Source organism: Dreissena polymorpha, chromosome 4 (genome assembly GCF_020536995.1).
Source record: "Dreissena polymorpha isolate Duluth1 chromosome 4, UMN_Dpol_1.0, whole genome shotgun sequence".
NCBI classification, from domain to species: domain Eukaryota; kingdom Metazoa; phylum Mollusca; class Bivalvia; order Myida; family Dreissenidae; genus Dreissena; species Dreissena polymorpha.
This window is the reverse complement of record NC_068358.1, coordinates 1869647-1897181: the sequence shown is the minus strand read 5'-3', so window position 1 is coordinate 1897181 and position 27535 is coordinate 1869647. Positions and strand designations below refer to the sequence as shown.

At 35.6% G+C, this 27535-nt stretch overlaps 1 protein-coding gene across 1 annotated transcript; it reads right to left on the bottom strand.

The window, feature by feature from the left end:
• LOC127876192 (serine/threonine-protein kinase DCLK1-like) lies at positions 1-26426 on the bottom strand. The gene is made up of 14 exons (XM_052421220.1): positions 26013-26426; positions 23522-24296; positions 20906-21002; positions 7368-7469; positions 6362-6426; positions 5949-5982; positions 5215-5314; positions 4667-4724; positions 4170-4289; positions 3463-3609; positions 1374-1585; positions 1023-1119; positions 538-618; positions 1-231 (listed from the first exon to the last, which is right to left on the bottom strand). The coding sequence occupies exons 1-14, from the start codon at positions 26066-26068 to the stop codon at positions 1-3; spliced, it is 2175 nt and encodes a 724-aa protein (XP_052277180.1). The 5' UTR covers positions 26069-26426.
• Between the last annotated feature and the right edge of the window lie 1109 nt (positions 26427-27535).

Here is a 27535-nt window from a genome sequence, read left to right as displayed (position 1 = left end):
TTAGAAAACTTCCTGCTTGATGTCACCTTGACCCGAAGCAATCGACTCAACCGGAAGTGTCAATTTTGCCTGCTTCCGGCCTTCGAAAAAGCGCGACTGTTTATCGAGGGCCGTGGTCGCAACGAGACGGATACCAGCGGAACTCATGGAGGGCTTAGGCTTCCGGTTGAAGTGAGACTTGATCTCGGAGGCGATTGCAATGTGAATGTCTTTCTCGGACGCTTTTTCTGCCTAAAAACGAGAGGAGTTCGGAAGCGTTAAGCCCAACAACTTTACGATAAGAGCAAGCGTAAGTCCTGAAAGAGCGGGTATATGTATTATTTGTATGGAAATGCTCGAAAATCTATTTTAGACACCATCAACTAGCGCTAAACTCTTACAAAGTTAAGGATTCCTGTTCTCGAGCAGAACAAATAAGTTAAACGATTTTAAAAAAATTACTATCAAACATAATAACACAGACATAACGTGGCTTCACTAGCGGATGAAATAATATAAAAACGGGGTTGTCTCTTTTGTAGGTATATGTCTACTCACTGTGACCCAGTTGTGCACCGTAACCTGGTGAGCGGTCATCCGTTCATCCGGATTCTTCTTCAGCATTCCTTTGATGAGCTCCTGAATTGGACCAGAATTGCAGCAGAATTTATTAACAAGTTACTTGATTGACAAAAACAACCCATAACCAACCATGTTAACACACCTTTTGAATTCAGAAAAGAACTGCGGACTAATAAAATTTCAAAAAAATAAAGGCGTCAAATGTCTATTTATTTTTTTATTATTAAACCATGACTTTCTTTTGCAGAACAGTTGCTTTTTAGGAACTGAAAGTAATAATGCACTACTCTGGGACACACGGCATAAGAACCATTTTTGAATGGTGTGGCTCTTAAAGAATAAGAAGAATAACGAAGTATGTAATTTCACAACATTCTCACAGACAATTTAAAAACACATTTTTGTATATAATTATCGGTTATGAAGATTTATTCAGCTAGACAAATCTAGTAGAAACAGACCTTAGCATCAGACGAGATATTGTCCCAGTATGCAGCCGGAAATTCAACTTTCTTCTCCAAGATGGCGTCAAACAGTTCTTCATTGTCGTTCTTGGCACTGCGAACAGTTTAAATTTGGAAAATACACAAAGTACTATTAAGTTCGATATTATCGTTTGTATTTTGTTTCAGTTATATTTATCAGTACCAGCGGTCGTAAGTTTTCTTCTTGTGTTCAGACGTGTACATGATAAAATAAGTCAATCGAATGCATATTCTTGGTATTAAAATTGTAAGCAACGCGAATGCAATTTTAGTGGTGCCTGTATTTGCGGCTTAACACGTAAAAACCTTCTTCATTTACGCTTTTACCTCGAGAAAGGTGGAAAGCCACACAGGAGAATGTACATAATGACGCCCGCGGCCCACACGTCTATCTGACAACCGTATCCGGTCTCTTTCAGTATTTCCGGCGCCACGTACGTAGGGGTACCGCATACGACATACAGGCGCTCCGTGCAGTACGTCGCCAGGCCGAAGTCTCCAAGTTTCAGGGACTTATTGCCGTCGCCATGATCACACACCTAAAATTAGCCGTATTCTAGGAAAACTGAGCTTTAAGCGCGTGCTGAAAGTGTCGTCCCAGATTAGCATGTGCAGTCCACACAGGCAAATTATGGACAACACTTTTAGCTTTTATGGTGTATTTCGTTGAAGGCAGTCTCTTCTTTGCGAAAATCTAGTTTAGGCGGAAATTTTCGTCACTTATCTGGGACGATACTTTACGCACATGCATTAAGCCCAGTTTTCACAGCAAGGGGCTAAAATATGAATATCAGAACAGTATTCAAAAACCATGTGATAAGCTGTTTTCCCTCGAACACGTGTGTTTACGATACATGCTTAAATTTAATTTGTGTCAGTTCAAAATCTGAGATTGAACGTTTAAATTACTGCTTTATGTTTAGCATCCCCCCAACTTATTACAAAACGCTCTTTATATACTGTTCAAGTATGATATGAAATTCGAAATCTAAAATTTAAATACATACAACATATTCGCCGAAAGCATGTGCATAAAGTAATAGCATCTTCCGCCCTTTCGTCCATCCGTCTCTCCGTCACATTTATTGTGCAAATATAACTAGGGAAGTTTTGATATATTTAAATAAACATACAAAGTTAGAGGGCATTAACGGTTCAGAGGACAAGAACCACAACTATTTCTACAGGTTTTATTGAGTTATTGCCTTTGAGTCAAATGTCTTGTGCGGAGCATAACTCCACTCCTTTATTAATTAAAGCAGTTAAATGAAAAAAACGTGCATTGATAGAGGACATTGATGGAAAGTGCAGAGAACTTATCACAATTTTTGGATTTATTTCCCTGCGCTAATTTTTGGTTATGTCCTTTTTCGTATGGAGCTTAACTCTTCAAGTATGCAAATGAACCTTCATATAATGATATAGAAAATTGCGAGTTTAATAAATTGAAATCGATCTTCATATATTTATAAATACATCCGTGTAGCGGAAAGGCAGGGTAAAACTACTATAACTCTTCAAAAAATATTTACATAGAGAGTTGTTACCCTTGTTTATTTTCTTGAACACTTTATTTTTCCATTATTATTGCATATGATAATGTAAGACTTTATAGATCTACATTTTTTTAAACATGAAAAAAAAATTAAACGCATTAAAATGTTGACCCCGTGGGGGTGAGGTGTTAGAAATCTGCATTTCATATTTTCATAATCCTCAGACAATGGATTCTGGTCGTGTTCAAAGGACATATCTTCCAATTATCAACTCTTCTTTTTTATATGTGCATAGATTCTAGCTCGCTTCTTTTCACGTGACATACTGTTACAAGTTTACATAGATCTACATGTAGATTTACTTTTCTCCCTTTTAACACTACATTAAGTTGTAATCGATTTTCGTTGGATTTTTAAGAAACATTCCGAATGATGTTTATGACCGCGGAAATTTAAAATGGAGCACATGCCCCCGTATCCCGATCAATTGACGGAATCCAGGTCGATTCGGTCCCTTGATGCCGACCAAAAACGTGCCGTTATTGACATGCAGACAGTATAATTGGAAAGAATTCCCATGGTTTGACTTGTGAATAAGTGGAGTGTTACACTTTTAAATGTTTCTCTGCTCCATATCAAAGAAAAAGAGGCCAAAGTCTTATACATGTATTACCTTACCTTATTATTTGTCTAGATATGCTTTAAATCTCACCACAGGCGTTATAGTATTTAATTATTTTCAGGGGGAGGACCCCCTGGACCGCCCGTTTTTATGTTTCATATCCGGGCCTACAGTTAAACAATGCTAGCTACGCCCCTGTTTCATACTCGCATTGAAGAATTACATTTATGTGAAGCCAAACCACATTGTTATCCGTAAAAATTACTCGAATACGATGTAAAACATGACCAGTTCTTACGAGTAGATTTTCCGGTTTGATGTCTCTGTGAACAATACTATTGCCGTGGAGATATTCCAGTGCGCAGGCTAGATTGCCCACCATTGCGCATGCGTCCTTTTCCGTGTACTTGGTTGACATGGAAATTGCATCAAATAGATCACCGCCCTACATAATACAATTTTAATGTGTGTATTATAAAGCATTTAAATTAAGCCAAACATGTATATAGGGTTGTGAAATGCCATAAGCGTGCAGACAAAATCAGGAAACAAGATCCGTCTTTGTGATGCATAATTAAAATATATATTATTATAATCAAAATATATAATTTGCATTGCATAGCTCAGTCTGGTCGCATGCATTAAAACACTGAACAACTTACATTTGTCACGGCTTAAAATACAAAATACTAAAATGAAACTCACTGATGTTAGAGCTTCATCAATATTAATGACACATTTTTATACAACAATTACCCATACATTGGTGAAATTTACGTTTTATGTTCGTATTCACAAACACAGAAAATGACCAACGTATTGTCAAATAATCTAGCTCCTTTACTAATGACATAGATAAGTATTTGGCTACAGGCCGGATGCAAATGAACTAGCTGAGTCTATGGCCTTAATGTCCGGTACCAATGAACTAGCTACGTTTCTGGCCTACGTTACGGGTACCAATACCTATTTTAACCCCTGGTCAACAAGTCGGGTATGGCTTACCTTGACGAGTTCCATGACCAGGAAGAGTTCCGTATGGGAGTCGAACTCCTCGACCAGCTCCACGATGTTCGGGTGCTTTACCTGCTTCAGAATGGCAACCTCGTTCTGAATCATTTGCTCCTGTAACATATACACGGTCTCCGTTAAAACACCGCACATGTCACAAGTAGGGTTGTTTCGCAAATTTCTACTTTAACATATTTACTTTCCGTTCAAAAGTCATATGTGCTTATCAGTCGCATGGGTTTATAGTCAGCTGTTCTTATAGGGGAACTATTATGGCTGATCAGTCAAACTGGTCTGAAAGTCATTTCTTTAAAAGGTGACAATGGGAAGAACGTTTATTTTATGGGTTGCAACGAAATTTTAAAAAGCTTGTTGTGTGCGTGATCAACGATTGACAGGCATGGTTAGAACTCATGTTCCTGAAACATAAATTATTTTTACAACATTCAATATTATTATACAGTATTTTTTATTTTCGTTAACAAATTTACCTTCCCTCTGCATTTCTCCTTTTCAATAATCTTCAGTGCGTATCTTTTGTTTGTTCGCCTGAGAGGAATAAAATATGCATATATCTTTTAATTATGTTAAATAAATATATTGCTTTTTGGTCGATTACATCGAAAGATAGGGCTTATTGATACGTACTGGAGTCCGTTTCTCGAATAGAACCAGTGCAAGGTGTCTTTTGGGGAGAACTTGAGAACGCTCCCAAAGTAGGTATCTATTCAGGGTCACGGACACCATATCCACTATGCTAGGGTGACCTCCTACGCGTATGTTTAACAAATCTATCTTGGACTCAAGCAAATATTAAGATGTAAAATACTTTTACATTTGTTTCAACATATTAAGATGTGTTTACGCGAGAGAATGATTTATAATTCAAGTTTTTTTTTATACTTTAAATGTTATATTATCTAATACGTAAAAACATAGTTTGAACTAATTAGAAGTTTCACAATTTGCTTCTTAAGTCAAATGTAATGCAAGAATTTTATTCAAATAATGCAGTAAAATTCTCAGAAAAAATATTTACTTGTGGATGCACTCTTTTACTATTGAAAAGTTGCCTTCCCCTATCTTCCTGCCGATATCGTAAGTCTGGGCCAGAGTTGGAGGGCCACCTTCAAACTCCTCTGAAACCGGTTACATTAATCATAATCGGTGGTACTAAAACATAGATAATCAATGTTTTAACAATAAACTTACTCGATATATGGTAAAATAGTGCTTTAAACAATATAAAGGGTCGGTAACTCCTTATGATACGAGTTTAGATCGAATTACATGAAACGAAAAAGAAACTTAAATGTTTGTTCATACGTTTGCATTCCGAGGATCTCGGTTGATCTATAAAACATACATTTTTCAGTTACGAGCTTTTCATTAAAAAGTATTCCTCTTTATTCACGAAACATAAATATAAACTGATGATTCCATATCGTCGTTTAAGAATACTCCAAATATTATTGAAACGTCTTATTTTAATATATGCATTTACGTTGCTTAAAAAAGTTTTAATATGTTAAGATTTCCCTAATGTAATACCCAAGCAAATAACCCTAGGGCATTGCATTTTCAGAAGGCGTAATCAGCGCTAAGATTTTAAAGACGTGTGTCCAGTGCTTTGGTGAAAAATAGAAATAATAGACGGATTCAGTTGTATTTAATTTATTACATCATTTTCTAAGAAAGTATTATAAAACAACAACAAGAGCACAACAACAACAAAACACTATATGTTAAAATAAAACCACACAAACTCCTTACCTCCATTTGGACCATTAAATACTCTGTACTTCGGCTGAAAATAAAAGCACAAAAACATTGAAGACACACATCATATGCAACTGGAATATTCTGTAGAGCTATAGATCTATGAAGTAACTGGCATTGCAAACTATATTTCGACAACAAATACAATATGAAAAAAAAAATACTTTAATTAGTGCATTAACGGGGCAACGATTAGTACTTGAACAGACTATTATGCGGCTTTTTATATGCACTACTGAAATATAATATCATCAAAAGAAGATATAATTATGTCTTTGTTGGCAAAATAGAGTACAAGTAAAATCATTGATTTGTCGTTATCAAATGCATGCACTATGAATTAAGATATTATATCATGCAGCTGAGCAGAAGTGTTATTTTATTTGTTGAGTTATTTATTCACTTACCGCTGAAACAGCTCGAACTTTCCTTGGAGTTTTAGGCGAACTTCGCGGACTTAGGTAACCGGCATCTGAAAAAATAAGATTCAACATGAATCATTAAAGGGGCCTTTTCACAGATTTTGGCATTTTTTAACTTATTCATTAAATGCTTTATATTGATAAATGTAAACATTGGATCGTAAAAGATCCAGTAAAAAATCAAGAAAAAAATTAAAAAAAAGGAAAAGAACATTGCCCGGAGCAGGTTTCGAACCAGTGACCCTTGGAGTCCTGCCAGAGTCCTGAAGTAAAAACGCTTTAGCCAACTGAGCTATTCCGCCGAGTACACATTCTTGACGTATTTTATACCTTATATAAGCAATCTTCGTAGTTTCACAAAATTTAACGACAAAAACAGAACTCTCCAAATTATTCAATCGTTTCGCGTTGCAACGCTTTATAATTTTTAGGTTTTAAAATCGTCAAAAGATGCATATAATGGCTATATTAGAGCATGGTTAATGTTCAGTATTACTGTTTCCTCACAAATATCATAACTAAAACGAAAACTTACGAATCTGAAACAACTTTTTTCAATTTTGTCAATTTACCAAAGCGTGAAAAGATCCCTTTAATATATCATATCTCATAATAATGATAGACGACTTGCCTATTCCCTACAACCGTTTGACAAATGTACATGTATTAACATCTTTAATATTTTCATCAATATATGTATGAGTACATGTATGCAAAATAATATAATTTTAAATATACAACATGCGATAATTATCAGATGTTTCGATTAAATGCTTTATCGGTTTTGTTGAGGGCATTACTTCGTCTATTGTCGATCGCAACAGCATAATTATGTGCACAGATTGTGTATGGGAAATTTTGGTGCTAAAAAGTAACACACTGTAGTTGACTAACACAACTGGAATAACCTATTTCATGAGGTATCCTTATTGAAATGTCATCGGTAAATAAGCAGGGCTATATCCCTGGGCTTAAAAAATAAAATATTCACCTTCTGTGAGGTTTTTCGACGACGCCGAGCGTCTACTTGCCGAACGTAACGTCACTCTTTCCGTCTGCGGGCGGGGTTTATATGGCGTCACGTATTTCACCTCTGAAAATAGCAATCAAAACTAATGTACAAATGAATAAAATGTAAAGGAATATATAGCATTTGTTTTCGTCTTGTATTCAACGTGCGTTTTGCGCTGATAAAGATTGCATAATGGGTACTCTCTCATAAAGGTAGAATTAAAATCTGACTGTGTATGTTCTTCTCATAGAAATTGTTAGGATACTCTCCCTCCAATTCCCAATGCGATTGTCTCGTCCATTGAAATTATAAAGCCCTGTCAAAAATTAAACTGAGTCCCATTTGCAAAATTTCTCTTGACATGACTTTCCATGCCAAATCGTCCCGGCCAACGCATGACAAATATTCCTTCTGGTGAGTCAAACTGGAGTCCATCGCTTTATTGAGGAAATTCGTCATTTATTCCGCCATAAACACGCCGTGTCCTCTCATTGTCTCGGGTAAGGTTTCTAATTGCCTGTCTTATTGATTTAATACTGCATGGCAAGACACGTGCAGTCTGCACCGGATTTGCATTTCACAAAGAGAACGACTAATATGTCGAAGAAAGTGGGTATTTAGATATCGCTCTAATATATACGTGACATATGTCTTTGATGTATGCTATGTAAATACCTAAAACGATGTGTGCATTTATATATATAGCAGGGAGAAAATTTTCCTGGATTTTCGAATTGGCCTTCAATAAATATACAAAAAACAAAAAGCCGTCAACACATTAAAACTTAATCCACAATGTCTAATGCATTTATTGACTACCCTTTTGTTTCGTTGGACGCACGTTTAATAGTTTGTTTATATATTCTAAGCAATAGTACTTTTAATATCAAGCGCAATTGTTTTGTTGATAATAATTGAAGGGTATGATACCAAAGGATACATTGTACATTATACAACCTCCCTGATGTACACACTTCTTATATGGCATTTTGTACTTTTTGGAACAGAGTGGTTCATTCAATCACAGAAATGTCATTTTGTTCACTAATTTCCATCATATTTGCTCGTGTCATTTTGATAATTGATTGTCTTATTAATTTAGACCTGCAAACAACACATATGGGTGCTATTTATATAGCCCGTAATTGGCATTTAGACATGCTCGCAACATTTCTAGACTGATTTGTTTCTAGCTGCAACAAGAATACTTTTCATTTCGGGGACGTATTCACTAAGAAATAGTTATACAAATAAAACACTTTCATGGAAACCTAATTTGTTTTTGGTTTATATAAAATCTATATTGATGTGCTATTAAAAAAAGTCTTCCGGTTATCGATAGAGTCTTAAAACAAGGATAATAAGGCAGATACACATTTAACCAATCTCAATATTAATTACTGACCTTTGGCAATTAAAGGTTTTATTTTTATTGGTGTGAGTCAACGGGGAATCGGTTGTTTAATCAGTGACATTTGACATTAACTCTGACACGATCATGGCATGTACTCGGATGAGGTATCCAATTGTCATTCTCTCTGCTTTCGACCTTCAAGACGACAAGGCAGGACATATTGCATCTTCAGCGAATTCGACACCTATTCGTTTACACACAATTTAAGAAATAAGTCGATAATTTCACATATACTTGAGTTGTTATGTTGTAAACTATATTTTTTCAGACGAAAATAGTCATTTGTGTTTTATATAAAGTCCTAATGTTTATTAATGAATTTTTATGTGGTATGTATTTAATCAATGTGTTTATGATATAAACAAACATTGATTTGTTTCGTGATATAAACAAACCTTGATTTGTTTAAACGTCAATAGCACAGTCAATGTAAACAAAAGTTAATTATTGTCTTTAACATTTAAACAAGCCATCAACATTTTATGACAGTTTATTTTCAACATCGACAACAATTAATTTCGTCGACGCAATAAGCAATATTTTCGAAACGTAGAAATAATACAGGTTGATGCGTACTCTACCAAATTCATGCGATATTCCACCACACAGCCTTCAAGTCCAAAGACATGTGTCATATTACAAAGTCCTGATATCATGAATAAGGCTTATTAACTTCAAATCATTGACGGGTGTATTGCAATTAGTTTACTTGGAACTGAATAGGCGTGTGTTGAGTGTGAGTCAAAAAGGAGTCGCTTGTTTGATCAAAGACGTTTGTCATTTATTCCGCCATGAGAATACATTGTATCTTTTCATCTTATTGTCTCGGATAAGATTTCTAACATATTTCTTTGGATTCGACCTGAATGCGTCATCCTACCGTTCGATTGCGGCTAAATCGCACATTATGACATTTCATACCATGTGCGAATTTCAACTGGGCATTATAATAATGACGAATATTATATCATCGTTTACATAAGTATTACACATACTACGTTATATATTTAAATACTTTTTTATTATTTACATTGTTGTGTGACTTTAAATGTTTTCCTCGAAGAGAATTAAGTAAGATTTATATCGAGTCATTGGTTATGGATGCTGATATTTATATAAACATGCAAAGCTTAAGATTTCGAATTTGAAGTTTTCATTTCTTAATTTCATTAGCACACGTCATTTAATAATATCACTCCATTTCTGTCCAGAGAAAAACAAATCAATTCAATATGTTTTTAATGTTTTACTTCTGTTGTGACCACACACGTGCCGGTTATATTGGTAACGTTACATGTATGTTAATTAATTTCTAAATTCGTTCCCATTTTTTGATGGTCATGTTTAATATTGGTTGTTATATAAAGAGTTGAGGGCGATTATTGTCTATGTATAACAAGTAGACATCAACTGTTTCTAGTAAAGCAGGCGAGAAATGTATCATGAGAGTTTAAATATGTTTGCAATCTGCACACAATTGTTTAAGACATCAAACCATCAGTTCAAGTTTGCTTAAATAATGAGTCTATTTAAGAAAACACATACCATTATAGTCAACATTTACTAGGCCAAAATGTTTCATTCATATTGGGGCAGTCCTTAATTATGTCCAAATATAGTTACACCAGTGCTGAGATATTTTTTTATGTTTCTATAAAATATCATTCTGCAAGTGGAATGTCTGAAAATTGATTAATGCGCGTTGCTCTTGTTGCTTTGGTGATCTAAATATGGCATTTTTCATTCTGGCAAAGTTTCAAGTGCTCTCCAAGCTGCCTTAATTTGCAACGATTGAAAGCGTACTGCATGCAGAAAGAAACAACATTAAGATGAAATGGCTCGATATGAGCGTTTCAATTTCTTTTGGCAAATGAAAACAAAACACAATAGTGCCAATAATAGTTTGATGTTGCACGAACGAAACATGTGTTGTAGCAGCAATTGAATCCAATTGAATCCATTATCTGTACTCTATTTGTATTTTTTTTCAGAAAATTTCATTTCACAACGCTGCAATAAACGCTAAAATAAATTAATTGCATTACGACAATAAGTCAATACATACATGAATGGACGGCTTTTGCATGCATTTGTCTTTCACAGACTATGCTCATTATTGAATTATTGCTCTAAACGTGACGCCGTTATTCATCATTTTGCCATTACTGTCTGCAAGTTATGACTCATGTCGAACATGTCGGTCTGAAAGGATTGAATTGTGGGAATAACATACTTTAGACCTACTTTATATAGTTGGATTTGTAATTAACATGCATTTTACATTCATAGAGAAAATTATGTGAGTTTTGAATAAAGATAAAGTTTATCATGCGAGGCTTAGCGCCGATGTAGCGCGAGGCTTGCCGAGCGCTAACATGGTTCGAGCCGAGAATGATAAACTTGATCTTTATCCAAAACTCACAATATATTCTATTTATATTATATGAATATTTTACAGTCTCGTTGTGTGTCTATATAAGAATTCAGATTCATTAACTAATTAATGCTTACATTTTAAACAAAACCTTTGTGTGAGAATTTAATTCGATAATATTTTAATCATCGTTTTATTCATAATTTGTTGTCTCGCACACAAATAAATAGATATAAATGTTTCGATACAAGAGTATCTAATATTACTATCATCGGTAAATAATACTAAATATACTTTTATTCAAAATGTATTGGAGCTGCACAGGAATACACGATGGCAGTAACCGTTTCGATCAGAGCGGTCTGATCAGTGACCAAAAGCAATACGCAAAGTAATAGTCAATAATGTCTGGAAATACTGATCTTGTGATTCTTTATGTCTGACAAAACCGTTGAAAACGCAGCAGACATTAATCAATTAACATTTCACACTATTGACCTTAACACCACAACTTGGACTGTAAATTAAAATATTTGCATGGGCACAATATGCGTGTTTATCCTAATTCAATTTTGATTAATATGGGAATGAACATTTTGCAATATTTGAACTTGACGTAAAGCGATACATTATGATGTTTTCATTCAAAATGCAAGCAATAAATGCAGAAACGTCATATACAACGTACCGTATTAAAACAATTGTGAACACATCAATATTATTTCAGTTCGTCTCTATATGAATAGATTGTAACCTTAATTAACTGCCGTTTATAAGCATATGCCATATGGTCAATTTTGTTCTCGTCATGCAAGAACAATAGGAGAGCCACTGAAAATAAATGCCGACACACAGCACAACAATATACAGTACACTATGTTCATGCATGATAAGATCCCAATCCGCAAAGAACTTATTTGTTTGTTAGCCTAAGTGAAAACCTTATGAAATAATAGCAAGACCATAAATTGGTTATTTAAAGAGTGAATGCACATTAATTGACCATAATTTCTATGAATCAATATTGTGCTTTATGACAATTCTGTACACGGTGGGTTCCGACATGTATTTGAACTATGAAACTTAATGACATTGCATACAACAAACGGTAATTTCTGTATCGCCTGAAAACTTGTTGCCGTGGATGCCTTTTTTCTTGCCTTTCTTGCCAAACAAGCTTGACATTTTATATAAATGTCAACATGTTCTTCACATAACAAACTTGCGTAAATAAAAAAAATCTTCCGTAGGTAGACAAGAAAACAACCGCGAAAAATGTACTGCCTAGCTTAAGAAAAAGTGTTTGCGTTAAATAATCGTCTGACTGATCTATATCTTTCGAAAAGTTTGTTACTCATCGATCCATGGTGGAAATTATTGCCTCACTTTGGAGGCTATAACTGTTATTTAATGGAACTCCGCAATGGGTATCATAGTTTCATACAATTACACCCCAAACATGAATCGCCATTTTATAGAACATAAACAAACACACAGATAATATGATTTGGGTAGATTGAATTTGCTTTGTTTTATGCAAACGATGTTACGCCAAAATTTTACACTCAACGACGATGTATCGTTTATACTATAATTAAAATGTTAACAGATTTTTTTGTTTTGTTCTGGTTAAATTCTACGATTCAAGACATCTAATTCACTCGTTTTTTTATTGTTGAACGGGAAATGCAAAAGGCAAAGCCTTTTTGCTGTTTTGGTTAATCGTATAAAAGCAACATTCTACATGTTTGATATTATTTAATATCATAATGTGTTAACTATGTAAATAATAAATTTCCATAGAATCTTCACATATCATAATGTTTAACTGAAACTTCATTATACAAATGGAACATCGGGCAAAGTATGCTCACACGAAGAACCTATCAATATTGCCTGGAAACAGCGTTATGATTCATGCATCGTATTTGACATGTTTCGAACAAGGTTGAGTTTGGCAAGCCGTGGAAAGTTCATGAACGTCTGTCTCGAGCTTTGTCAGATAGTAATGTCGAATTAATAGACATGACAATTATTGTACAGGTTTTATATATTTTATTTATTTAAATAACATAAAATAAGGCTTAGAAACAGACATCATATACATTTAAACAAAACAGAATACCTATAACGATATAAAAGACAGGCTCGTAACTGAAAGATATCCAATCATTTGGACATGCTCACCTAAAGAAAACATTATTCACATTTGTATTATTAATATATTGCATTAATTTGGTTTATTAACACCTAGTAAAAAGATACATGGCACCACATGCAAATGTTATTCACCTAATAAAAAAAAATCGTGACCGATTCGCGAACTGCATTTTATAAATATCCACATCTACCGCGACTTTCACATCGAGATGATAAATACCCTTTAAGTACCAATTCATCATTATACTAATGTTCTTTACTCTGAACACCCTCTTCGAGAGTCAGATTCGACCACTTAGTAATCGGATGGAGAGGGTCAAATGCAGGTCCGCTTATGGCAAGAATTATAACAAATAAACCACTTTTCACTTCAGGTTCACTTGCAGGAAAAACACACATCGGTTTTGCAATCTTGGAGCGCGACATTTTACTACTTGATAATTTTTATGGCCAATTTTGTGCTACCACGCGAATTGCCGTTTCATTTAATCCTATGAGTTATTTGACAGTGTTCGCGTTAATCAATTGATTAGTGTAGGTCGAGTACTTCGTTTAAGTTTAATGGATATTAAGTTATCAAATTTGAATTATTTTTAAATGTATGATGATTTTTCCCACATCAGAACCAGTCATTAAATACTGTCTGGAATTTCTGATATTGTCGATGTGACTCATTCTTTCTAAGAAATCATTCGACGTCTTAAGGACGTAACTACCGTACTCAAGTAAAACATTTCACGAATGATATCATTTTCCACATGAAACAGCGATTGTTCGTTGATATCGATTTATCCCGCTTGTTTATTGAGAGATGATTATTGTTTATAGAGAGAATAAACATTTAATTTGCCATTATTTCTGAGAGTGAATATCGTTTTGATGACACTATTGTGAAATATCGTCATCGGTTCTCTTAGACAATGAAACTTAACAACGGTTCGCTAAAAACTAACGATGAAATTATTTTCTAGAATGAGATCTGATTACATTAAGATCTCTATTTTTATTCAGTATCTAATCTTACCTGATAAACATAAACTCAAAATACTAATACTGTATGTTATTAATAATACGTATTTTTTTGTATTTAGTTTAAACATTACGATATCTTAAATCGACCGTGATTCATCGGCTGTCTCCGGAATTATCCGCTGATTTATGCAATAAATCGTCGTATGATTCAGAGTGATATTAATTAAACATGTGTAATATGGCTTTTAAAGTGTTTTCATTTGCTACGTTTTGTTTGACAGACCAATCGCGTAAAGTTATTTTGCTTAAATGACATTGAAACAACAAGTGATGTAATGTTAACCACCATAAGGTTTTAACATGATGTTTACTTAAATACCATTTATATTTGAATGTGATAAACAATATCTGAAACTTGTTATCACTTCGAATAATAATTTATCAAACGCGTGCAAGGGGAATGTATTAATATACATGTCAAATCACACCGACGTCAATAAACGACTTGTTTTTGCTCTATCTTACGGTGGCATAAAGGTGACATTCACTTCTCTTTTTATAAATTACTCTCCTCTTTTTTCTATCTCGTGGCTACGAGTTAGCTATGTCGTGGCAACGAGATAGAAAAAAGAAGAGTGCAAAACTAAATAAAAGCAGAGTGCAATTAAAAAAATAGCGGTGCAGTAAATAAAGGCAGAGTGCATTAAACAAAAGAGGAGAGAATTTTCGCTATCTCGAGATCCCGAGTTAGTCAGCCAATCAAATTTTGCGTAACATGTGTAACCATTCTGTACGCATATATATATCTGGTCAAAACAGGCAAGGCTCTGATATAACATAACGTAGTACGATTAGTACTACTATTACTACTGCTACTACTGCTGCTGTTGTTGTTGTTGCTGCTGTTACTACTACTACTACTACTACTACTACTACTACTACTACTACTACTACTACTACTACTACTACAACTACTACTACTACTACTACTACTACTACTACTACTACTACTACTACTACTACTACTACTACTACTACTACTACTACTACTACAACTACTACAACAACAACAACAACAACAACAACTACTACTACTACTACTACTACTACTACTACTACTACTACTACTACTACTACTACTACTACTACTACAACCACTACTACTACTACTATTACTACTATCGCTACTGCTGTTACTTCTCCTCCTCTTTCTCCTCCTCCTACTATTACTACCTGCTACTGCTACTGCTGCTGTTACTAGTAGCAGTAGTAGTAGTAGTAGTAGTAGTAGAAGTAGTAGTAGTAGTAGTAGAAGTAGTAGTAGTAGTAGTAGTAGTAGTAGTAGTAGTAGTAGTAGTAGTAGTAGTAGTAGTAGTAGCAGTAGTAGTAGTAGTAGAAGGCGTCGTCGTAGTAGTCCTAGTCGTCGTCCGTCGGTCGTCGTCCGGTTGTCAGTCGGTCGTCTGTCGGTCGTCCATCGGTCGTCCATCGTCCGTCCTCCGGTCGTGGTCCGCCGGTCGTCCATCCAGCGTCGTCCGTCGGTCGTCCATCGTCCGTCCTCCGGTCGTCCGTCGGTCGTCCATCCGGCGTCGTCCGTCGGTCGTCCCTCGACCAAACTTCGGTCGTCCGTTGGTCGTCCATCAGTCGTCCCTCGGTCGTCCGTAGGTCGTCGTCCATCGGTCGGTCGACCGTTGGTCGTCCGTCGTCGTCGTCGTCGTCGAAGTGGTAGTCGTAGTAGTTGTAGTAGTAGTAGTAGTAAAAGTAGTAGCAGTAGTAGAAGTAGTAGTAGTAGTAGTTGTAGTAGTAGTAGTTGTCGTAGAAGTAGTAGTAGTAGTAGTAGTAGTAGTAGTAGTAGCAGTAGTAGTAGTAGTAGTAGTAGTAGAAGTAGTAGTAGTAGTAGTAGTAGTAGCAGTAGTAGTAGTAGTAGTAGTAGTAGTAGTAGTAGTAGTAGTAGTAGTAGTAGTAGTAGTAGTAGTAGTAGTAGTAGTAGAAGTAGTAACAGCAGCAACAACAATAACAGCAGCAGAAGTAATAGAAGTAATAGTAGTACTCATAGTAGTATGTTATGTTATATCAGAGCCTTGCCTGCTTTGACCAGCTATATATATGCGTACAGAGTATTTACACATGTTACGCAAAATTTGATTGGCTGACTAACTCGGAATCTCGAGATAGCGAAAATTCTCTCCTCTTTTGTTTAATGCACTCTGCCTTTATTTACTGCACCGCTCTTTTTTTAATTGAACGCCGCTTTTATTTAGTTTTGCACATCTCTTTATTCTATCTCGTGGCCACGACAAAGCTAACTCGTTGTCACGAGATAGAAAAAAGAGGAGAGCAATTTGAAAAAAGAGAAGTGAATGTCACCTCTATGCCACCGTACTATCTGGAGTGGTTTTCAATGTCTATTATCCCACCTGCATGGCTCATTACGCTCTCAGAAATTATAATTGAATTTTAAATAGTCTTCTAGTTTTTGTCTCGTATATATACATACACGTATAGAGGCAACATTTGATTATCTATTGCAAACATAAATTGGAAATATCAAGAAGACTGTCGACAGTTGACTCGGATGGAATATAAGAAGTTAAAAAGCTTACGCAAATGTATTTTTATATACTTGTAATATAACCTTACATATAAATGTGACGCACGGTGCCAGTTGCGAATTTTCATGAATTTCATTGAACTTAATCTAATGATCGACTTAGAATGGAAAACATATTTGATTGAAGTAATACAACATTGGTTAAAACGCTCAGTGTATTGTTTGGACAAATATTATTTATTTAATGAAACTGTAATAACCGTAAACACCCTATCCAACGATGCCGTTATAGCTGTTTCAGGGACATGGGGAGGGACTTATTAGATTCGATGTATTTGAATGCCATGTTGTATTAAATGTTTGATTTAAAATGACATATACTATCAAGAAGGATCGATTGTTAATTAAATAGAATAGCTCATGTGCTTTCAAGTTTGATTGAACATAAGGTGCTATATTTGATAAAACATACCATGCTACATAACTATTTATGTTTATATCCATTGGTAATTTCCATTGGAAGCACAACGTAAGTACCATAAATTATAATCATAGACCTAAGTTGTATTAATGTTTGTGTGTTTTGAGAACCTGTGCATTTTATAGCATATTTGTTTCGTGACTCACTTTTTGTGATCGGAAACTTGCCATTTATAGACGATCGCATGCTATCATGATGTTTCCCTCGTGCTGCTAGAGGTGAAGTTTGAATGTGCATCAATTTGTAAAACATCATGTGTGTCGTGTTTTAATTTAAGTTCATACTCATGAATTCATAGGTAAGCGTAAATCCCCATTACATTAAAACGTGTTCGTGGTCTTCTCTGAAAGACCACAATCCAAGTCATTACTTAATAGCATATCTCTGTTCAATCTCTGAAATAATGGGCTCACAATACATAATCCGGAAAATATAAACATCAGTTCAGAAGGAGACGCTATCAAACGACCAACAAGACATTCATCTAAGCATGTTTTATATGAATTTAAAATAAACATGTTAAAAATGTGTAAAGCAACGTTGAGTGATGTCGTGCATTTACACAACGATTTTTGAATTCTTGTCTTGGACATTGATTGGAGTCATATGCTCTACTTCTAATGGAAATTAATTTAGTATATACATGTATTGGTAATAAACGTATAATAAACATAGTTTTACGTACTTTCTTTCTCACTATGCAATTATCAAACGCAACGCAAACAAACAAACGAAATATCTCGCTCTTACCTCCAAATTAATATATCGGATTTACCCCTCCTAAGAACTAGGACTGAATGAACAATACAATTAGCTGATACAAAAGGGAAACAAAGTAAAACAAAACCCCACAACAACAACAGTTTCTGAGCAGTAGGAGTGATTTTGATGACAAAAAGCATTACACGCACAACGGGATTGTATTTTCGAAGACATTCATAAGCCCATTAGTAGCGCATGAGAAAGGATGATAACAACGAAGAAAGAGTTCACTGTGATGCTTTATGATCGTATAACTTTAGGGAAAACTCAACATCATTTCATACGGAGACTCGTATTAATGACATATGTAACCGGACCTCCAATAGTGTAATATGTCGATTTGTCTGGAACGCAGCAGCTTCTTATATAGATGTGTAGGGATAAATCTCTATTTAAGACTTCTTTAAGGCTTCATCTCAGTCTTAAGTTTGTCAAGCGCATCCACACCAGAACTTATTTTCAAATAATCGGATTAACAGAGCAACACGCTTGCCTTACTATATTACAGCTGACTTAGTAACTGAGAACATGTGGTTAGCCGTACAGCTTCAGTTTGTGGATCGAATCTTTCTTTATTTGTTTTCAAGGTTACTAACGCATGTTGGTCATTTAGTCTCATTTATAAGACGCGCAAATAATTTAGAGATACTTTTTATATGGGCTAAATTCTTTAGTCTCATTTATAAGACGCGCAAAGAATTTAGAGATACTTAAAATACGGGCTAAATTCTTTGGAATATTACCAATATAAAAGTAGCTTAATATTTGAGAGCGTCAACAAGTTGGACTAGTTGGTCATTTGGATGTTTCTGGTTTAAACGATTTTCAGGAGAAGAATCTAGTTTAAATTGAATTATGACATTTTTATTGTTATAGACTGCAAAAAAAATAATATTTATTCGAAACAAAATAAAATTTAGCAATTATTTTAGCTAAAAATGGACATAATAAAATACTACCAGCACAATTAATACAATTAAGCTTTGTAATTTGGCTGTATAATGTGAGGATCCGGAGTATGTACCAGCACTCCTACCTAATAAACTTAATTGATTCCCGAACATAAAAATGAGTTTCAAATAAAAGCCGAAAGATTGTGTGGTCTTGTACGGTGCGGGAAGGACAAAGTACACAAATGAAACCCCATCTGCCCGGAGTGGACACCACCAACCGAGCTCACGTATGCGGGTGGTAGGGATTGAACGCAGATGGTGACTATAAAATCCCCCAACTGCTCCTTATATGTCAGGGCGCAACCTAACCATGGCTTCGGACAGCGTCGGAAGAACGTCGTGCTTCCGAAGCTGCCTGATGCTAATCTCGCGTTCGCTTGGTAATGTTCGGATATCTTAGCTGGAACTTCACAGGAAATATTTTGTGGCACAAAAACATAAAAACGAGCATTTTGTATCGCGTTTAATGTATGTTACAAGACTACATCTAGCGTTTAAAGTTTGGCTATTGACTTTTTTATGTGTTGACTTTATTTTTCGACATACTGTACCAACTATTCTTTGATTTTGAGTGCTTATGGAATTGAAAGTAATTTGAAATGCACTCTCATTTATCGCAATTGAATTTGAATAGTGATGATATGATTTTGTTGTATATTTACTTAAATATGTTGTGACCATTTCTGGGCAAGTGTGAGGTCTGGCTTTCCTTAATACCTGATTAAACCCCCAACGCTTCTTATTGACTGTTACAAGGCGATGACAGTTTCATACATTTTTGTGTGTTAGTTGTTTACTGGTGTGTCTTTCATAGCAAAAATGGTTTGTGTCTCACTGTTTGGCAATTTGTTCCTTGCCATAAATAAAATACCGCATGGTATAATACTGGTTCTCTTCTGCTGGTGCATCTAATTTCCCATTGATGTATATTTGGTTACTACAAAACTTTGATTTGTGCAGTGCGGATATAGTATTTCGTATTCCCGAGCATGTCATCCAATTTGCAATATTTCCAGTGTTCGGAGGTCTTGAGCGATGTTTTCTTGTGTGTTGTGTCTAGTGCATGTCTTTTGGGTGTCTTAGCTTGGTCATAAATAAATGAATGCATTATAATTTTAGTTCTCATTGGGTTTAGATGAATGCTTATTTGGTGTATATTTGAATACGTAGTGAAAGTCCTCTTTATTTTACACCTTGACCGCCCCCCCTCCCCCTACATCCCGTAAATCATATCGCTGTGAACTGCATCTCTATTGCCACATTGCGGCGACCCTTATCAGTACTAATCAATACACGGATGCAGAGTAACATTGAAATTTGAACGATTTATAGTTCAGCCAAGAGAAAAAAAGATGGACATCGATATGATCTTTTACGGTGGATCAATGAACTGAGTAGAATACGTCATGGGGGGGGGGGGGGGCAAGACAGTTCTTAACTATGTCTTCATTTACAGCCACTTGTTTGACTCAATCAACTGTTAAATTATCATATAAAATATTTTCAATTTCAACTGTTTAAACCATTTTCGTCTATATTGAAGTACGTTTTCATTTTTTTTCTGGTATTTATCATACATTCAGCAATGATCAAATATCATCGTTGTAGAGAAGTAAATAATGTACAACCAGTTTTACCAAACAAAACAATTGACTCAACCTTTTAAAATTTATTTTTATATTATATTATATTGTATTGTATTTATATATAAAAAGTGGACTATTTATACATATTATAACTATTTTAAAAAGTTAATGGACGAGGGCCATTAAGTTGAGTGACTGTTATACACTTGATTGCTAACTGCCGTTTTAACTTAGTCAATGCAACTTTCACCAGAAGTATTGACTCACCATTTTCGTCGAGATCGAAGTCGTCATTGAAGTACCTCTCAGGGCCGTATGCCACAAAGATCGTCTCGTCCAGGAAAAAATCTGATAACGTTGAAACCTGGAACGAGGGAAACGAAATACTTCTTCATATTGCGTGACAGCCTGACGTACGGATGGACGGACGATGCGACTTCGATATGCATACCAATCGGAGGAATAATAATTAATTTAAATGGGAATGCAATGATCGCCCAAACATAACGTAATACCTATCGAAGAAAGATGCGAGTAAATGGGATGTGTCATCCTCTACTTTCATTTATGTGCTGCGCAAATTCAGCAGTGTCCTATAAGTTCATGCATAAAACATGGCAGCGTGTGCTTTAGTTATTATCGTTATAGCCCATGCACACCCGTATTATATTGCCTTTTGCAAATTATTGTCATTAGCTCTCATAAAACCGGTCGTGCATTGAATGCAATCATAAACTGGGAAAAAATGAGTCAGCAACGATCTAAAAATATTCATGATATGAGATGTGCAGGGAAATTTGATTTGGGATTTGAAGGCTCGCAATTATAGCACTTCAGCATAACAAATAATACGACTTTCAGTGTTTCCGCGTTCTATTAAAAAAACTTAAAATTAACGTGAAAATAAGTGGTGATATCGGTACCGTTATAATTCATCGTAGGTGCTTTTGATAGCAATGTGTACAGCATAAGCATAACTTGCATCAGCCGTCATGTAAATCAACATCGCATGCAGCGATTATAATAATCAATTTAAATAAGTATGATCGTCAGAATCACCATTATCAGTAAGCAGTCAATTGATATGAAAAGGTCGATTGAAAGAAGAAATGTTTAAACTTCTAAGAATTAAAATATCGCCCCATAGAAATGGTATTAAACAGTTAATATAAAAACCCATGAATGTGTCTGTAAAACTCAGAATCTCACTCAAAGCGGATATTGTCTCGGTATGCAAATAGTTAACCAACGTATTCCTCCTTTGAAAAGCAATAGTTTCTTAGCCATCTTTACAGAATACTAGATGAATAGTTATCTTTGAATGTTAATGAAAGTTTTAGACATAAACAGTCTGTCTCCGTATGATTGATTTCAAAAATATGAGTCGCGTTCTGAGAAAACTGGGCATAATGCATGTGCGTAAAGTGTCGTCCCAGATTAGCCTGTGCAGTCCGCACAGGCTTATCAGGGACGACACGTACCACTTTTATGTTTTTTTAAGTTTCAATGAAGTCCCGGACTGCACAGGCTAATCTGGGACGACACTTAACGCACATGCATTAAGCCCAGTTTTCTCAGAACGCGACTCAATTATGTTCAAGCCATGACTATTTACGAGTTTATCGAGATCATTGCTTTTAATAATAGATTAACATTTGATAATCATCGACTATATCAAGTTTTATTGTAGCAAACTTAAGATTATGTTTCTATTACTACCAACCCCATGGAGAGGGCCCTTCGATGATGTTGGTATAACTCTAGGCCCAATCCATTTGTATACATGTACCTCAAACTGTCTATTATATGTAATTGTTTGTAAATGAATGTGTATATACAATAAAATATGTTTAAACTAACCCCGTTGAGACATATGCACATGCACATATACTGCAATATGGTTTGGATGTTGTGAATGCAAATAGTTAGAGACTAGCGGTATATAGAAAACAGTTAGTTGGTTTTCATAAACAGTTCAGTCACACACCATGTGTTATTTAAAGTTTTGAAACACATACGCACGTAATGGCCAGATAATCATGATCTGTTTAGTGGATAAGCTGATTAGTGGATTACGGCAGATTAACGACTATACTGCCGAAATAGTTGACTCATACCAAAATAATTGTAATTGCACCAATACCACCATTTATATAAATCACGGTCTACTGTATACCGATTATGATCAAATGAGTCGTGTTCTGAGAAAACTGGGCATAATGCATGTGCGTAAAGTGTCGTCCCAGATTAGCCTGTGCAGTCCGCACAGGCTAATCAGGGACGCCACTTTCCGCCTTAATTGGATTTTTGCTAAGAAGATTCTTCATTGAAACAAAAAATGACATAAAAGCGGAAAGTGTCGTCCCTGATTAGCCTGTGCGGACTGTACAGGCTAATCTGGGACGACACTTTACGCACATGCATTATGCCCAGTTTTCTCAGTACGCGACTCAAATGATACAAACGCGCTTGCTCAAAACGCTGATTTGAAGCAGATCTAATGCAATAACATGCAGCGGCATTCATCGTTTAGATATTAAAAAGTACATATATTTTAATGACGCATTGAGTTTTTGTAGATTCGTTGCAAGATCTCGAACGATTATTGATTCAGTGCTTATGCAAACGTATTTTCGACTGCAGCTGCAGTCACCAGCTTTTCAAATCTGGTTTAGACGTGAGTTCTGGATGATAAAAAATGTACAAAGATTACGACGATGTTTGTTGAAATGTAATAATAGTGGAAACATATACGTATACACAACCAATTTGTATTCATGGCTCCAAATTCGAAAGGAATTGAATGACACCATACAGCGTTTTTAAAGGTATGCACAATAAATTAATATCGAAAATAAAAGTCTAAAATTCACATGTACCCACCGGTCGCCCATCTAAAGTGAAGATGCGCTTTACCGACCCCGAGTCTAGCTTTATTGCGTCTGTTATATCCGTCAGCACTTGATCAAACGAATGCGCCGTCTTCCGGTTCAGGAGAACGCGTACCGCCTTTCGGGGCTTCGAACCGTTTCTGATGATAGTCACAAGCTTCGGTCGTATAAAGTCCCTGTTTTCGTCTGCGTCCGTGTCTCTCGCTGACAGATAGTCTTGTGGTCCTCTCGTACTGATTGACGAGGTTTCTCGAGATTTGGACTTGTTCAAGGCGTTTGAATTCCACGCGGGGGACACAGTGTTGTCGTACTCGGCTCGCCGGAAAACATCCGTAGAGGCACAGACATAGCTCTCCCCTTCCTCCAAGTCCTCGAGTCTCGTCACCTTTCGGGACCCATCTATGGAAAATATGTGCCTTACACCGTTTGGAAGAATATTTTTGTCCCCTATAGGACTCTCAGTCAGGTTTGCCATCAAAGACTCAAACGTCCGAAATCGCTCCGGCGACACCGCGTACACCATTCCTTTAAAGAACCGGTCCCCGTTTCTATAGAAACGGACTTTCTTCGCCTTCTTGTCCTCGATGACCTTGAGGATGCTGTGGCGTATAAGGTTCCCGTGGGCGCTGTGCGTGGGGCTCGCGCGTCCGTTCCGCGAGCTCAACTTCGAGGCACGTGTGCGGTCGTCACGTGGCACGTTGAACGCGAAATGCTCGTCCCACCCGTTCTCCAGTGACGCCATTGTGGACATCTTCTGCTGAGTGACACTGCAAGGTGAGGACATGTCCAGTTGAAAGATTATCACAACGTATCTTTCAGTTACAAATAATGATAGGGAGAAATTTACTACTAACCAAACTACGTTTAAAAGGAATCGGGCCCCTTTTTTTACGAAAGATTTATAATATTTTATTATGTGCTTCAGTCCGGTTAAAAGATATCTTGGTAGAAACGACTTTCTTTTTCGGGATAAGAATAATTCAAGAAATCGAAAAACGCTTAAGTTAAAATGGGACCAAATGGCAAATGTTGTATTCTTTAGTTTTATAACGGATCAAGTGCAATTATGACATGCATTTTTACAAGTGTAAGATCTTAGTACATAGATCGCACTGCAGCTCGACATGTCCTGCACTCACCCTTACATTTAAGACTACTACATTTTAATTGGTTATATTCAAATAAGAAAGAACGTGTCCATATACACTTATACATATGAGTCGCGTTCTGAAAAAACTGGGCATAATGCATATGCGTAAAGTGTCGTCCCAGATTAGCCTGTGCAATCCGCACAGGCTAATCTGGGACGACACTTTCCGCCTAAACATGATTTTCGGTAAGGAGGAACTTCCTTGAAACTAAAAATACCATAAAAGCGGAAAGTGTAGTCCCTGATTAGCCTGTGTGGACTACACAGGCTAATCTGCGACGACACTTTACGCACATTCATTAAGCCCAGTTTTGTCAGAACAAGGCTCATATATAAAGTTCAAGTTCTTTTTGTCTGGATGATGTTAAAAGAATGAACACGTCTAGACGGGGTGGAACACATCTGTTTAGGATTTATGCAACTAATCGCATAATCTTATTTAGATTAAATTCATAGATTGTGTTTTCGCAATACATGAATCTCGCCGTCTCTTAATTTGCAAACTTCTTACTATGATATGAAATATTTTCATTATAGATCTACGCCGTTAATGGTATATCGCTCCCCTGATGTCATTTCGACACTATGTGAACAAGCCCCTTTAATATTGCACCAAGTACATTACACTGGCATTGAAATATGTTTTTTATGACAGATTCAAATGCCTGTATGCAGATCAACATGATAATTATACAATAAAGTAACAAGCTGAATAAACGTACTCAGACCTGAATGGTTTCGAGTGTATAGATCTATATCAAGTCGTTTATATATCTTCAGGTATATCTTTATCTTATCTACAGGTCTTCCAAATAACAGAATTAGTTGTATATTGATAACATATTTTTATATATTATATACCTGACTGAATTGGTATGTACATATTTGGGGAGTTAAATATAATGTCATGTTTGTGTTCGGAATTTGTGATCATTTTTGCGTTTGTGGTCGTATTGTTTTTCACCGTGAGATGGTATGTAATAAATGGGACTCTAAAAATACGTCACAAAAATCAACTCACCACAGTCATCTTATATCCTTAATGCACAATATCAACGTGGCTATAATATATGTTTTCCTGTTTGTGAAGTGAACCTTTTAGACACTAATACAGAAAGGTCACAAACTGTCTTGTTGTAAATATGAAAACAAGAAATTCACGAAGCAGTTAATTTTTCACCCAATGGAATGAACCGGCGACTTAATTAGCCGAAAACGGTAATCCTAAATATAGTCATTTTAGATTCAGACCTTTTACGCAAGAAACATATTCTGTTTTATTACATTTTACTCCGAGATATACTGATGTAACAATCGAAAGGTAATTACCGACCTGTACTGAGCAATATTCGCCATCCTAGCTCGCTGTTTCACCAAAAGAGCTTGCATTTTAGTCCTTGTAAATAGTTACAGTTTCAACAACATAAAATAACATTCCTGAGTACGGAACACACAGACACTCCCAAACGCGCAAATGGTAAAATCCGAGCCATTTCTCATTGCGAAAATTGTGCACGGGAATCGAATATGAATGTTATTATCTTCAAGTGAGTAAACGCAAAATATCCTGGTCGCAAATCCGTTTCATAGATAAAACGATTTACAAGATTTAGTCCTAATTCCTTTTCTTTTTATGTTTTCCGATGTAACATAATGATCTGCCATAGATTATGTGCGCGCTTGTGGATTGAATAGGATAAACTAGGATAGTAATTGTCACATTGATTGGTTTAAAACACACAAAGAACTTCTTTATTTGCCATTTCTTTCATTTTAAATTTATTATTTTTCTGTATATGTTTAACAAATGTGAAACAGTTGGCACTTGAGGTATTTCCAGAATTGCTATTAATTGTCAATACGTTAATGTCTGACTGAAACAAATGATAAACACAATAAATATTCGCTTTAAACTGCATACAAACATGTATTTTTGTGATCTAAACGCCCTGATACAAACTGATTATAATTTGCCAAAATCCAAAATAAAGAACGTTCCCTTTAAGAATGACACTCTCATTAAATTTAAATACATGTAAACAGTATTTAAGAAATCTTCACCACTCAAACACGTGCCTCGACACTTGAAATATTTAGCATGTTGTCGCAATTGAAATGTATCACTAAATATATGAACCCGATTTAAGGGTAAACTAGTTTGATTGAAATATGAGAATATACATGTTAAGCTCTTATTGCTTGGACTTATTAAATATTGGCACATAGAGAAATCCCGCTAATCTCAACCACAAATATTATTAAATTATTTATTTATTCAATACAAATATTGCCTTTTGATTTCAAATAGAATCTGAACAAGATGTTAGTAGAAGTAATTAATTATAGTATTTGGAAAAATTGGTTAAACGCACTATGCACTTTGATCAGGGTAACATATGTATCTATGACTGCGCCCCTGAGAGAACTAACATTAAATCATTTGCATATGATTTCATGCTTGGAGTCTTAAAGGGATTTGTTCACAGATTTGTGTTTATTGATAATGTTATCAAATATGTTTAATAACATATTTGAGCCGTGCTCTGTGAAAATGGGGTTTAATGCATGTGCGTTCCTGATTAGCTTGTGCTAATCCTAATATGGAACGATACTTTACGCACATGCATTAATCCTTTTCACAGAGCACGGCCCATATATTATGTTTTAAAGGCTTCATTTCCAATCCTTAGATACTGATGAGCAGCAAACAGCATAAAACCTGATCAGACTGCGTGTTACTCGCAGGTTTTTCTGGTTGTATGCTGTTTGCAGAAGCCATTTTTACTTTGCTTTTTATGTGAGAAAGGGTTAAATAACGAATTATAAAGATATGTAAGTACAGTGCTATGTTTCAAA